Source organism: Microtus oregoni, unplaced genomic scaffold (assembly GCF_018167655.1).
Source record: "Microtus oregoni isolate MIOR12 unplaced genomic scaffold, Mior012 000005F_ref0000423, whole genome shotgun sequence".
Lineage (NCBI taxonomy): Eukaryota > Metazoa > Chordata > Mammalia > Rodentia > Cricetidae > Microtus > Microtus oregoni.
This window is the reverse complement of record NW_024543064.1, coordinates 64,288,045-64,304,101: the sequence shown is the minus strand read 5'-3', so window position 1 is coordinate 64,304,101 and position 16,057 is coordinate 64,288,045. Positions and strand designations below refer to the sequence as shown.

At 40.7% G+C, this 16,057-nt stretch overlaps 1 protein-coding gene across 2 annotated transcripts in view; it reads right to left on the bottom strand.

The window, feature by feature from the left end:
- Nucleotides 1–8,691: 8,691 nt before the first annotated feature.
- The window catches only part of Frem1 (FRAS1 related extracellular matrix 1), a 122,528-nt gene continuing 115,162 nt past the window's right edge, over nucleotides 8,692–16,057 (bottom strand). For both annotated transcript variants that reach the window (XM_041652499.1, XM_041652498.1), the window contains 2 exons: nucleotides 12,341–12,426; nucleotides 8,692–9,180 (listed from right to left, as the gene is read on the bottom strand). In XM_041652499.1, coding sequence (XP_041508433.1) covers nucleotides 8,975–9,180; nucleotides 12,341–12,426 — 292 coding nt within the window. In that variant the 3' untranslated portion in view covers nucleotides 8,692–8,974. The remainder of the gene's footprint in view (nucleotides 9,181–12,340; nucleotides 12,427–16,057) is intronic.

The window sequence follows — 16,057 nt, the reverse complement described above, 5'->3', positions numbered from 1 at the left end:
TGCTTTCTGAGAGGGGTCTCTGTCCTGGAGGACTTTATTCTTAATTCTCCATGCTTAGACTCTATTTTAAAATCAAATTTCCACTAAATCTGGAAGGATTCAGAATAAACCATTCTTTATTTCCCAAGCTGGCTGCATCTCAGAGTGGGTATCTGAACTTTGTCATACGGCCACGGTTTGTAGATAACTCTCAGGGGAAGGGTTTTGACACTCCTAAGAAAGGTAACTCAGGCAGGAGGACGAGGCGCCTGCCAGGTACCGCTAGGCAGCTTGTGGGTTGTTGTGCCCCAGTTGGAAGATGGAGGTGGTGTATCACCAACAGACAGCGCAGGGGGCATCTGTCTGAAAACGCTTTCCCTCCTGGCTGCCTCGCCAGTTTCTGCTTATACAATGCAGGCAGCTTGGGGGAGCCATATTGTCCCTATAAGCTCATAACACATGGACAAATGATTAAAAACACATGGAAAACAGTTCCGCAGCTAAGCTGCAATTCAGATGGGACGGAAAATCAACTTGCAAAGCTTTCAGCTGACTCAGGGCCAAGTGTAGGACAGAATGCAGGAGGAGTTGCCAAAAGAAAGTTGTGTATGTGTGCATGTGGGGGGGGGGGTGCAAATCATGGATCAGAAACCTAAAACAATGACGCCTTGTATTGACAGCCCTTCTCTGAGGCTCCCCAAGAGCAAGCACCAGAATCAACTCTTTGAAAAATATTAAAACCTTTATTTCATGAAAGGTTTTGGACAGATTTATATTTTCTACCCTCTATAAATAAAAGTTGGCTTTACTATCTTGGCAATACCTATGCAGAAACATAATCTTAAGTATCTGTAACATAAATATTAAAAAATTACACCTACTATTACCTCTAGGTGTGGGAATTAAGTAACAAGATGGTAGGAGACAAATTGTTTTAAAAAAAAAAACAGTGATAATAAAATGGAAAAATTGAGCAACCTCCTGGCCAGGGTTTGCTTTATGCTGTTTGCCTGAGCCTGGGCCCAGGTTGACCATAAACTCAGGAAGGCTAAGACACATTTACACAAAGTTCAGCTTAACTTAATGCAAAACGCTAAGAAGGCTTATTGTATTTGGTCACTCAAATGGCCTGGATTCTGCTGGGTAGGAAAGCAAAGGGCAAAGGCATTTACTGGGAGACTCCCCTGCTGGTAATTAGCTTCTCCCCCGAATCCTTCCTCACTCCCACACAGGCCCAGCCACTGCTCTTTTCATGCCTCGCCCCATTTAGACGATTATTGATTTGGTGCAGGATCTATAAATACATCCTTTCCCATACATGCAACAAATGTATGCTTAAATGCTAAATGCCAAAGGAAATTTCAAACTGTGGCTCCAGAAGCCACGCTCAGGAAATCGCTAACACCCAAGCTCAGCCCATTAGCACAGCAAACACTACTGTCAGGTGAGACATCTTCCCTCCATTTAGTTCTTATTAGAATGGGATTTGTGCACCACAGTTCTTATCTGAAAGCAAAGCATCCTGGGACTTTCAAACAGGACTTTCTTAGTCATCTGGACGTCTCCTAAAAACAGTTCCACACTGAACACAAATGCCTTAACACATGGGAAAGTTATCACTTGTAATACAGAACCTTAAAACCCCAGTTCTCACCCACCCCCCGTACTTCCTCCTCCTGGCTGCAGTTTGTCACTGGTGTGATTCTGAGAAGAATTATGCTAAGTGAAAGAGAAGGGCAAAAATAGGAGAATGCAAATGTAGTCCCTTTATAGAAAACTCTAGAAGTTACAGCCAATCTGCAGTGACAGAGTCCATCAGGTATTGCCTTGAGATGGAGAAGCAAACTGGACATAGCAAGAGACTGAAAGGGAACATGAGGAAAGTTTTGAGAGATGTGGATGTATTCACTATCTCAATTATAAGAAGTGACATAAACATATTATACAAATGATATATGTTAAGTGTAAGTTTATTATCTGCCAATTATATACAGTGTCAACAAAGTTTCTTAAAGGAAAAACAACTGTAGGTGGTGGTGACACATACCTGTAATCAGAGCACTTGAGAGGCCAAGCAGGAGGGTGGAGAGTTCAAGGTCACCCTTGGGTATACAGTGAATTTCGAGACAAGTTTGGGCTTCATAAGACCTTTTCTTAAAACACACACACACAAGTCCCTCATAAATACAGACAAAAGTGTCTGAAAAAAAAACTCAAGAGCATATGCAAGTGGATAATACATCTCAACCAAGACAGCACTGAGACAGCGAAAGGACAAGCCAGGGATTGAAAGAAAGCATTTTATTATTTAGAGCAAAACTCAAGCCCAAGAATTTTTTAATAGGGCAGATAACTGAACAGGTATTTCACGAAAGAAGATATATAGATGGCAAATACACACATGAAAATATGACCATGACCACTAGTTACCAGGACAACGCCAGTTCAGCGCATGCTGTGGTAGAAAGAGATGGGCACAGTAAATGCTGGTGAGCATGTGGCAGGGATGAAACCCTTGGGTTCTGGTGGGAATGGAAAGGGGAACATACAGTGCATGATCCACCCTTGGGAGAAGAGAGCACCCGTGCATTCAGAGACTAACACGTGAGTTCGCAGCAGTTTTGTTTGTCACAGCCCCAACTCTAAGCAGTCTATACATTCACTATTGTGTGCACAGGTGAACAAGCTATGTGGGTATCTCTACAAAAGAACAAAGCAAAAGAGCTTTTGACATAACAAGATCAGAAAATTTCAAACTACCCATTGAGATGCTTCAGTTGTAACACGATTTCTTTGGCTTGCTTATGGTTACTAAACTATGCATGATATTTCCCGTTATTGCAACAATGACTGCAGACCTTAGTGTTGCACGCTTCATTCCTGGTATTGGCAATCAGTGTCCTTCCTTCCTAGTCAGTCTGGTTAGAACTTTACATATGCTTCTTTTTATCAAAGCATCATTTTGACTTCACTGATATCATCTACTATTCTTCATTCTTTTCATTGGAGTGTTGGGATGGAACCCAAAACCTTTCACAGGCTAGAGTAGCCCTCAACAACGGAGCCTTTGGGGTTTTGAATCATGGTTTTACTATATAGCACAGGATTAGTCTTGAACTTGGAATCCTCCTGGCTCTGCCTGTATAGCCCTGACATTCCTCAGTGTTCTAGTATGACATTTGTTAATTCCCCTCTTTGTCCAGTTTCTTGTCCACTTCTCTTTTTTTGAGCCAGGGTCTCACTATGTAATCCTTGCTGACCTGGAACTTGCTATGTAGATTAGGTTGGCCTTGAATTCACAAAGATTTGACTGTCTATGCCTCCTGAGTCCTGAGATGAAAGGCATGTGTCACCACAGCCAGCCTGCTTCTTCTTTTGAAGGTAGAAAGGGGTTATTAAGTGAAGATCTAGTTACTTTTTAATATAAGGTCTTACTATTATAAAATTTCCCCTGAGCACTGCCTTAATGGCACCCCACAAATGCTGACATATTTTCATTTTTTTTCCAGATCAAAATACTTTTAATTTTTTTATTTTATCCATAACATACACATTAAAGAAGTGGTGACTGACCATGCACAGAATCTTTCAGAAACATTTTTTGTTACTGATTCCTAATTCAATTCCATTATGCTCAGGGAATATACTATACTAGTCTTGAAAATATGCAGACACTTTATTTTTATGCCCTAAAACCTTGTCTGCTTTGGTAAATGTTCACATGCACTTAAAGACCGATTCTGATACTTCTGGATGGTTCCAGAAATCTCAGCTATGTTAATGCAGTGAGCCATATCCACGTTTCTGCATCCTTATTGATTTCCTTCACTACTCATTCCACTAATGTTAAAGGAGCATTGACATGTCTGACTGTGACTATAGATTTATCCATTCCCCGCCTATCAGCTTTTGCTTTACATATTTTTAAACCTTCTTACCAAGTGCGTGTATGTTTCAGATCACAAGGCTCCCTTACTGATGGATCTCTTAGCATTATGAACTAATCTTCATTATCCTTGGCAATATTCCTTGCTCTAAAATTTATACTGTCTGACATTAGTATAGCCACTCCAACGTTGACTGGGCTTAGGATGGCATATCTTTTTCAACTCTTCTACTTTCTATGGATTTGAGTATATTAAAAGTATGTTTCTTAAAGGGAGTATGCGGTTGGGTCTGAACATAGTTTTTCTATTCAGCAAGTTGAGCCAGGCCGCCCTTCTGAAGGCCACAATGCAGGTGGAGCTGGAGGGAAGGCACACAGGGCAGCGCTTCTTGGAAAGCGTTGTGGGTACCACGAGGCCACTAATGGAAGTGTTGGTTGATCTTTGTTCCTTTCTGTCTTAAGATAAACTGAATTTTATTACCTAGCAGAGTTTAGGGCCTATAAAAACTGTTCAAAATGAACAGTTACGCCTAAGTTATGAGGATAGTATATTCATTTCCTGTGTGATCCTACTCTAAAGGCTTGTAAAATTAATTTCATGAAAATCATGGTGTTCTGGACATTACAGACAGCCAGACGCACTCTGCTGTTGGTTCTTTGCCATGATTGATGGGGAGGAAAGAGAAGATCAGTAAGGCAGCCTTGCCGATTTAAAACGACGTCAAATTTCATATTCCTAGCCCATGCATCAATGATACAAACAAGCAGACAGGATCTGAGTGAGCACCAGGCAATCAAATGGAAAGGGTAACTGGGTAAACACACAGCAAACCCAACATCCCATTTCCACCTCTTGAAAATGGATTTTATGTGGAGACTTTCATTGCACCTCAGCTTGGGATTCATCAGGTTAAGGTATTCTCTTCGGGGTTGGGGATGGAAGTCAGCGACAGAGTGTTTCCCTACTGCGTGCTGGTTTTAATTTCCAGCACCTCAACAAATTATAAATCCTCACCTCAATAGTGTTTAGTGGATTCCTCCGTTGTATAATCAGTACCACTACCTCCATCCCCTCAGAGGAAATTCTATACCTATTGCCAGCCAGTCTCAACCCTTCAAGTCCTCTGCCCTCTGGCCCACTTTAGGTTTATAGATTTGCCTATTTGGGGAATTTCAAATAAATAGGATCATACAATATATGATTTAAGGTATATCTTTCATAATCTTTATAACACTATCAAAGACATTGTACTAGAATACAATAAAGCCAACTTTATATTACTATTGGAAGAGATTCTGTCTACCATTTATGTGTGTGTAAGAGAGATTGAGAGAGAGAGAGAGAGAGAGAGCATGCTCATAGAGGCCAGTATGTATGTGTGGGGAGGAGAGGGTATGCATGCAATGTGTGTGTGTGTGTGTGTGTGCGTGTGTGTGTGTATGTGTGTGTGTTTACACATATAGAGGCTAGGGACCAGAGTTGCTCTCCAGTGTTGTTCAGAAGCCATCCACCAGTGCCTCTTACTGGGACCTGGTCTTATTCTTTAGACTAGCCTGGCCAGAGAGTCCTAGAGACATTCCAGTCTCCTCCTCCCCAGTACTGGGATTACAAGCACACACCACCACCCACCCACACACACACACTCTGGCTTGTTACAAGGGAACTGGTTAAGAACACAGGTCCTTCTGCTCATATAGCAAGCTTGTTACTCATTTATGTCTCCATCCTGCTGCCTGTCATTCCTAAGATGCCAATCCTGGTGCTGATTTCACATTATGACTTCAGAGGATCTCAGTGTTCTCTGTAAAATGTGAGTAGCAGATAAGATGATATCGAAGATCTCGCTTTAATTCTTCCAAGAATCTATCTTAGAGACACAAACCCCTATTGTTTAAGGGGAAGGTTAGAAAATGAATTAACTATATTTAAAAATCTTTGATCCTATCTCCTTAGTGGAGGCATGAATTTGATCATGCTGGTATTAATGATACTTGGCATTGATTATAAGCTTAGGAAATGAGTACCTTTTTTTTTAATCTGGAGAAATATAACAGAAATGCTCCTGAATAGTTTGCCCTTGAATGTGTTTCCCTCCTGGTCTGAAGGGAGATGATATAAACACCAGGCTCCACTGTAACTTTCTCCCTGGTCAAAAGCTCCCCGAGTAAACTGGGCAGTGGTGGTGCACACCTTTAATCTCAGCAATTGGGGGGCAGAGACAGGCACATCTCTGTGAGTTCGAGGTCAGCCTGGTCTATTAAGCAAGTTCCAGCACAGCCAGGGCTACACAGAGAAACCTAGGCTTTAAAACTTCCAGAAATTTGCATATACGCTCTGTGTTTTTCTTATTCCACTCACTACCATATCTCTTGATGCTTAAGACCATGCCAGGTGTAGAGCTGATGCTACATACTCGCTCTCACTGAATAAATGCTGTATGAACGCACAGCAGTTAAGAGCTAACAGCTAGTCTAACCAACAACAAGGTACAGACGTGTGGAGGTTTCACACCCATCCCTTCTCTAAAAGGGGTAGCATCATTAAGATATAAATTGATAGCAACACACACCTGGCATGCCAGCACTCAGGAGACTGAAGCAGGAGGGTCATGAGGTCAAGGCCAGCCTGGGCTACATAGAGAGAGACTCTCTTGAAAAAGCAAATAAAGTGGCAGAAGCAAAGCAATGCCTGGGAGGCCCCATGGGAAAATGGGAAGAACTAAAGGTACGATATCTGAGAATTAGACATGTTTATTTTGTTAATTTTTCACACAGCACTAGATACAGTACATTCAACCTGCTACTTCATTACAGAGATTCGTCAGCACCAGGTGATGGTTTACATTACACAGAATCATAGTGGTTGTTAAAATGCATACATATTTGGGTCGTTTTAAAAATAGATATACGAATAAATGTTACTCAGTTTGTTTTGACCTCTGCAGGGAAGGAGAGGAGATGATTAACGCCAGAACTTAAGATTTGTTAAAATCTTAGTAAAAATACACTCTGTATTCTTAAAAGATCAAGTATCAGAAAGTTTTGGAGAGTTATATTCCACTGAGCTGCACGTATGCCCTTGCATGTAGGAAATTCCTGAGTGGGCATTCAAGTTAGAGGAGAAGGGCTGGGGACAGTCGGGTCGCACCTCCTTATGTCCTTCCTGGCTACTCCATCTCCAGCCGTTCCTATTCGACCCCAACAGTCACGCCCTGCCTGAATTCGTATGTTCAGACCTGATTTCTCAATTTGGCAAAGCTTTTATGATCAGGAAAATTTCAAAATGGTCTATTCCTAGTTGATTTTTAAAAATCAAATAATTCTCTTTGCTAACCATCTGCAATTACAGCCGTACCATTTTCGTGGCAGGAGAGTATAGGAAACTGGCCATGCCAACCAGATTGAGCATGGTTGGCAGTTTTCTATTCCCAGCTTTAAATAGCATATGCACCTTTAGAATGAATCCCTCACTCTCTGAACTATGGGGTCCAACCTCTTCCCTTCACCCCGAATCCCACCTCTGCATAGTACAGAAGCCAATGGATCACAAGGAACCAGGCTGGAGCCAGAAAGGAGGAAGGGTTTGGCCTGTTTTGGTGAAACACTAAAGGATCCTTATATTCCACATATCTTTGCATTTTACTATCTACAGAGGACTCTAGACCTCCGAGGTAACAGCGCCCAACTCTGCAATTACATCCGGATTTCAGTAAGAGACAGAATGTCTGAGTCTGATCCTAACCTCTTTAGGTAAAATTGTCTATGAATTGAAACTTTGATAAATGAGCAGAAATGAGGAAAGCCTGTCATGTTTTATATCCAGAAACTGGAAAGACTTTCTCAAACCATTTTTAGTGTCTCTAACACTAGAGATATTATTATTCTATTTAAAAAGTCTGCCCTAAAGCTCTAGTCTACATGAACACCTCATTTAGTTCTAAAGTTACACTGGTGCTCGTATGACGGGCTATATTTGGCACAACCATATTTTTCAGTGATCATTAAAAAAGAAACGTTTTAATACACATTTCAAAAAGGACATTCTGACTTCCTATAATTAACCCCGGGCTCCAGAAGGGATTGTTGAGAGAGTCACAGCATGGCTCATTGTTACAAAAACATTTCTCTCGACTGAGTTTATAAATTAATAAGGTCCCTTCTATTAGAGAACCTAGTTAGCAGAGCATCTCTGCAAATGTTACAGATTTAAAAGCTCAAAGGCACATCAAAGTCCTTTCCAACACTGCGAGTTTCCAAAGGTTCTGGCTCCAGTATTGGTTTTCTTTGTTCACAAGCATAGTTCATGGGAATGCTTCTGAGGGAGGGGTATTTTTCTTCTGTGTGCCAACCAGTATGCATATTTACTCCTCATTCCAAGGGTCCTTTAAAAATATTAATCAGCATAGTAAATGGAGAGGGAGATACTGCTATTTCAAAGCTCACATGGCCTTGGAAGGCAGGGAAACCCAATAGTTAACAAAGGAATGGCGCAATGCCATGACTTCTTTGGGACAGAGCATGTTTCGTGAGTTGAATGGTTCACTCTCTCCAGTAGAGGCAGGCCCCTGCCTCCACCTCACTAGACCTGTGCAGTTGAGCATCCTCCTGAAAGACTCTTCTATTCAAAAGAGGGCCCCCTTGTCTCGCCACAGCCTCTAATTTTAAGTTTCACATTAAAAGAGCTCAAAGATACAAACCACCCCTCCGCATTCAATCCTGGCTGACTGGAGATACACTCAGACTCTGGTAGAAGCACCTGCAATAGTGCTCTTTCTGGATGGACTCATTTGAGGTCTAGAAACAAAAGTATCTAAGGTCCATGTAAATCTGTACTGCCTGAGAGTTGGCATAGGAAAGAGTATGAATCTTCTAGAAGAAACAAATATTACTGCCGATAATACCACAGTTGTTTATTTAGAAAAATACCGAGATACATAAATTGTATCTCATCTTGAAAGACACACTCATCCATCTGCCTTCCTGGGACTGTTGCTCTAGCTTCCATGTTTACTTGATAGACTCACAAAGACATACCCAGCCAGCCACAAAAATGCATTTCTACTGAGTAGTATACATAGATCTTGTAATCGAAAGGTGAGAAATCTCAGGTTACATTTGGAGTTTCCTTGAGCATACAAAATTGTGGGCCTTGCCTTTACTACAGTTCTTTGATTGCCATTGTCCTCTTCTGTGAACCAAAACACAGCTCTTCCCAGGCTTTGGGTGCTGAGGGGGTCCTCTCTTCCAGTTGGTGAAAGCAACAGGTTCACCTCCAATCCACTCCCAGCGGCCAGTGCGGGCTTGGTTCTTCAAACCTAGTGTGAGGTAAGAAAACACGCCAAGTATTCTTATTGCATTCAAACTTAGGTACCGTGGCTATCATATTTCTTTTCTTCTACTCCCCTTTCAGTACTGGATTGAATTTATGTCTTTACACATGCAAGGCAAGTGCTCTACCCGTGGGCTAGGTCTCCTACCCTCCTCTGCTATGTTTCACTCTTTGAGTGTGGTCTTAGTAGTTCCCCAGCTAGTCTTGAACACAGTCTTCCTACCTCAGACCTCCAAAAATAGCGCTAATTAGAGGTGCGTACCACCAAGCTGCCTTAGTCTATAGTACTAAGTGTAGTTATAAAAATGTGAGTCCCAGTTCTAGATCCAGGAGTAGGATTTGGGGATACAACATGACACACTTAGGAGTATTGGACTTTGGTGCCAAGCAGATTCTGTCCTCTGGGTAGGTAGGTTACTCACCCTTTCTGTCTTTTAGTTTTCTCGTCTAAAGAATGAGCATAAACACAATCTATACAACTTTGTTGAAGATGAACTATGATAGCCCATGTAAAACTCTTACCCTAAACAAAGAACTCCAAGCAGCTAAAGAATGCTGAGAGCGGGAGAGACAGCCTTTCCAGGGAGGATGCCCTCGACTGGTTATCTAACACCAATTAGTCAAACCTGGATTCATACACACAAGTTAATGTTATACGGACTGAGCAGGTTGTATTTGTATATTCAAATTTATATCATTATGCAATTATATAATTATAATAATATATAATTAAAGAAATAGAGGCCATGAATTTGAGAAAGAGCAGGTGGGGGGTAGGAGAGTATTGTGCAGTGGTTCTCAGCCTTCCTAATGCTTGCCCCTTTAAGACAGTTCCTCATGTTGCGGTGACCCCAACCATAAAATTATTTCATCTCTATGTCATAACTGTACTTTTAATATTGTTATGAATTATATTGTAAATATCTGGTTTTTGATGGTCTTAGACAACCCCTGTGAAAAGGTTATTCAATTCCTAAAGGGTCACAACCTACTGTGTTAGAGGGGAGAAAGGGAAGGGGGGAGACGATAGAATTATATTTTAAGATTTTTTTTTAAAAAAAAACTTTTTAACATATCTTAATGTCTACTTAATGGCAGCTGTTACTATTTTTGAATTTATATTTACTTTTATGTGTATAAGTATTTTACCTACATGTAGGTCTGAGAATCATGCATGTGCACTGTCAGAAGAAGGCATAAAGTCCTCTGGAAATGGAATTACAGAGAGTTGTGAGCTGCCATGTGGGTGCTGGGAACCAATGCCAGCTCCTCTGCAAGGGTAGACAGTGTTCTAAGCTGCTGAGCCATCTCTCCAGCCCCAGAAGCTATGATCGTCCCTGCCACCAACGCACAAAACTCCTGTCCCAGGGAAACAGAGATTTTGCTGCCCATTATTCTTTCTTTCTGTTCTTTAAAAGCCTTTGTTGTCATTTGAATAAAATGCCCCACCCTGGGCTTATAGGGACTGGCACGATTGGGAGGTGTGGCCTTGTTGGAGTGGGTGTGGCACTGTTGGAGGAAGTGTGTCACTGGAGGTGGGCTTTGAGGCCTCAGTTCAAGCCATGCCCAGTGTGGCATTCTCTCTTCCTGCTGCCTGCAGATCTAGATGGAGGACTTTCAGCTCCTTCTCCAGCAGCATGTCTGCCTGCACACTGCCATGTCCTGCCATGATGAAAATGGACTAACACTCTGAAACTGTAAGCCAGTACTAGCTAAATGATTTTCGTTATAAGAATTGCTGTGGCCATGGTGTCTCTTTAGAGCAATAGAAATCCTAAAATAACCTTCACTTTCATTCAGAAGATGTTTTCATTCTGCTACAATTCCAATAAAAATCCATTTTCCTCCCCTTGCCACTCTACTCCCATTGGATATTTCTGGAAAATTAGATTCTAATATTCTAATAAGCATTCTAATGTTCGAATATTAGATTCTAATATTCTACTAAGTATCTGTAACACTTAAGGAAGCATATCTCCTAATTGTCCTAATAGAAATTTTAAAAAGAAAAAGTACAAGAAAGGAACTCTGTGTAATGGCAGCACAGCCTGAAATCTTGCCACTCAGTCTTGATCATGACAAAGGTTCTGGCTGCCAGCATGCTTCCTTCCTCCACTAAAACTACAGCCAGGAGCACCCTGCCCTGCCCTAAATTACCTCCTGGGATTATCGATCAGATAACACGTGCCTCTGTGAACACAAAGCCTTAGAATCATTATGGATGCACAGACCACTCTTAGAGCATGTCTAAATCTGAAGACGCAGTGAAGCTTACAGGGAAAAAATGAGAACCAGAGAGTCGCTTTATGACTGTTACCCCGCACACACTGCTTCTCAGAGGAGTAGAGGGAACATTGGCTCTGATGTGCCCTGAGAATTCTGCCTCTGACGTAAACTGTAAAGATTTGTTGTAACTATCAAAATCAGAAAAAAAATATTAAAAATCTGAAAATTCGAGGATTAAGATTCAAAGTACATATAAATGTTGATTAGTGGTAAATTATTTCCAAAGTTAGCATGTAACTCTACTTATACATACAAATTTTACTTGCACATAAATTTTTTTTTATTCTAAACTAGCCCATGTCTCATAAAGCTATGCACCTGCTTTTTCACTTAGTACCTGGTCACAAACACAATGTAATATCTGTCATCTATAATAATATAGTATATAATTGTTGAGTCAGTTAATATATACATAAGTTTTGTTACAGCTTTACTAGCTAATGTAAGGACAATAAATATTAACTGTGCCTTCATATAGGCATGCTATAATCTAATTTACTCCATTTATATACATTACTAAATTCTTAAATTTTAGAAACACTATCGTATTAAATTTTTTATTTCTCAGTCTAACTACATCCCTAGTTATTTCTTTGAAATAGATGTACAAGAATGAAAGTAGTCCTCCAAAAAGCCAAAAAGTCTAAAGGTTTTTTTTTTCCTTGCTGCTAGGTATTGAACCCAGGGTCTTGTACATGCTCAAAATATGCTCTGTCACTGGACCGTACTCCTGGCCGTGAGACAGTTTTATCTGACTGACCAGCTAACTATTGCATGCCATCAGTGGAAGGGCAGGGCAGGTATCAGTTTCTTTGCTGTTTGAGTGCTTGCTCCCTGCTCAGCAGAATGCAGACACTTACCTATCCAAAAGGGCTTTCGTCCACTGATATCCCATAACCACTGCATATGCCTCCGGGAGAAGACGGTCACAAGGTTGCCCTGATACCTGCACACACACAGATGAAAACAAGGATCTCAGCACCAGGGCGTATACATTGCTGCGCATACGATGTGCATAATTGAAATAGAAAGGAAATTAGTAAATGTGCAGAACATGCTTTCGATATTTTAGTACTCGGCTTAGCTTTGATTAGTCTGTGGGGTAGGGGATAGGCAACACCAAGGGAAGCATCGTCATATTATATAGCTCTATGTACATCGCACTTCAAGGTAATTAGAATATCTTTTTGGACATTAATAACTGTCTGCTTGTAAAGACTAATTAGATTAATTACTTAGTATGAAAATATTATAAAGGTTATCATCCCCTCATGTAACCCAGGCTAGCCCCAAACTCCACACATAGCCAAAGATAACTAAGATTAAACTTCTGATCTTCTTACAGAATTTTTTTTCCTAGCTGGTATAAATTTGATAGTCATGACTTAATTTGACCAGTAAGGCACCCTGATTTTCTTCCCTGATAAAATGACTGAAAGTCTAAATTTTGAACTTGGCATGTTTCCTCAAATAACCCAATAAACATGGCCCTTCTGATAGCTCAGTGAAATGAGACTAGCTCCATTGTCAACCCTCATCCACTTTATAGAGATGAGAGAAGCTCTTCCTGCCGGTACACACCATTCTCCCTCAGAACAGGCTTCTCCATGAAGTCCACTAGCTGAGCGAATCCTGGAAGCAGGAGTCTATTACCTGAATTCCCCATAGAGCTTACTTAAAGCTCGTTAAAAACACTCCGATCAAAACCGGTAGGTTATTTTCTTCTTGAAAAGAGAAGAAATGGGTTCGAAGAAGAAGCGGTTTGTAACTAACGTATGCACATAACCTATCATGGCGGCACGTTGTGTCCTGTAGAAATGCATGTATTACAACTCACAATACTTAAGGAGGAATTTAAAATGTTAAGGGCTGGTGAGATTGCCCATAGGATAATGCCATGCCTGATGACTTCAGGCTTGGGGTCCGCATCATGGAGGGAGGGACCGGACTGTCTTCCACGCTGCGCTCTGACTTCCACGTGTGCATCACAGCGCTCAGGCACCACATGTCCATAGATGAAGGGGGGCAAAATGCCATTAAAAAAAAATTAAGTCAAACGACAAGAAAATAAATCACAATGATTTTTCTTGCCTGATACACATTTGTTGACACGAAGACAAGCGGGAAATAAAATAGCAACACATAAGGAGTTAAATAACTGCGTGACTAAACTTTGTTCATTTTGCCTATCTTTCCAAAATTCAGTAACTATAATTTGTTTTTTAATGATTTTTCCTTCCACTAACACAGGATTTGCTATTCTGTAATTTAACGGTGTCTTACAGGCCTCCCGAGATCTGTAAGACTGCAGGAGAGCTTCAGGCTGCTGGACTGGAGCTTTATGACTTGGTTTTGAACTCATTCTTTACTGCTGGCTCGTACCTGACAGTCACAGCCGCAGCAATGAGACATCTTCTCATATCCAGTGTGGTCATTCTTTGTGCTCTGGGCTCAGGACACACGGTATTCAGCTTGTGCTAGACAGACTTGGGCTATCCCATCACTGTGGAGTGCTGGACTAAGTAAGAATGGGAGAGGCAGGATCCACTTCCGGCTTGGCACCTCTGTCTCCTACCTGGTAATTTTCTTACCGAATGCCGCCAACCTCGCAGCTATCACTGGGATGGATGTAGGTTTATTTCTGGATGCCTAGCATCTCCCCTGCTTGAAAAAATTTGAAGCTATCTTTAAAGCAGACTTTACAAAATGCATTTCAGTTGCTTAAATATAATTCTAGTTTTCTGTTTAACTCTTCAAAAAAAATGAGAAGTTCCCCTACAAAAACAAAGGACCAGGCAGAAAAAATAGCTATGTCTCACCTATGCAAAATATTAAAGCCACAATTCACAAAACAAATGTTTTGGCATGTGCATGGTGGCTTTAAGTAAAATAAATAAATGAATAATAAAGAAATAAATAAATAAAATTTTCCTGTTCATGTCGCTCAAATACTTAGAAAATACGGTAGATACTCTCTATGTAGACATGTGTGTTTATAGATATAAGACTGAAAAATATAGGTAACACATATAAGTAAAAACCTTCAGAAACTCTAAAATAGAAAGGATTCAATGTCCAAGAGTAGAAAGAGAGGTTTTACTTTTTCTGGCTATAAAAACAAACATCTACTTCTTCAAAAGATTTTGCATAAGTCCCGAAATTTCAGGGCAACTCTTTAAGGAGAGGCCAGCAGGGGTTCCAGACGCTCCTGTGGGACCGGGAAATAGCACCATAGATAATGGTCTGTAATAATAGAATTACCAAATGTACAATGACTGCCTTAGGAAATGAGCAGATGAGATTACAATATGTAAATTCAAGAAATGCCTAATCTAGCAGTCTGGCTCCTTTGGGTTAGAAAAATAATAAAACACCACTGGAGAGGCAAAGAGATGGTAGATAAAGATTGCGCTGAGTTAGTAATCTGATTAGGGACAAGGGATAACATACAATTTACTGTTCTCATTGAAACACAGACATTGTAAATGCCCCTCTGGAAATAAAAAAAAAAAAAATGTCAGACACATACCAAGGAGAGACCACGAAAACAGCACAGTATAAGATGACGGTCCCTCAAGCCCAATCAAAACACATTCTGTTTGTGTACTAAGTCTAACAGTAGACTCTAAAGCCATTTGCTAAACTATCCAATGATAAAGTAAAGCTTCAGGTGACAGAATGTAAATGTGTGACTTTAACTTAACAAACGTGACTGACGGTCCCTAGAGAAGTACCCAGTTTCAAGCCAGCAAGGCTGGTGAACAAGAGCAGAGGGATTCAGAAAGTATGGGGTGAAGGAGGCCGAAGGCCCAGGCTGAGACTAGAGCTGAAGGGAGACGGGCTCAGAGACAGTTTGGCTGGAGAGGGGCCTTACTACCCCGCAATGTTCCTCCTGAAATCATATAACTTGTTCAAATCCCCAGTGGCCTTTTTAAAGGTGACTGAAACCAATGTACAACTCTAATCATTTTCCTTGTCTTTCTGAAATCAAACGCTTGCTGAAGTACCATGCAAATAAAATGTGTAGCATTTGAACTACCACTGGAAGTGTAGAGATTACCTGAATGTCACATCACCTTACCTGCCCTTGAATACCATCAAAGACGGTATTTGATAAACTACTTAGTTTCCCAGTCAATAAGATAACGTGCAACTTGACTTCATTTCATTGCTAGTTAGGTACTTTCTTAAAATATGTTCCTAAAACTATTCCCTAAGACCAGAATGTACTAAATAACTTGGAAATAATTCAGACAACGGTGGCTCAGAAGCTACTTATGAAATCATGTTTGAGCTTATAGTGCAATCACTCTGACTCCCTTGAGCCACCAGGGAAGACAGACATTTTTCAGGACAAAAATCTTTCATTTACAGTATTCCCAAATGTCAATCATGTTCTGCTACATGTAATCAACAGATAGTACTGGAAACTCATATTTATGGCCCGAGGAATTCTTAAATTAACTTATAGTAAAATATGAACTCAGTAAGTGCTAAATATAGGCACTTAAATTCTGAAATATCTACGTTCTTAATAGAGCTTTATGAGAAAGAGATTTGGGAAAGGCATGATCTGA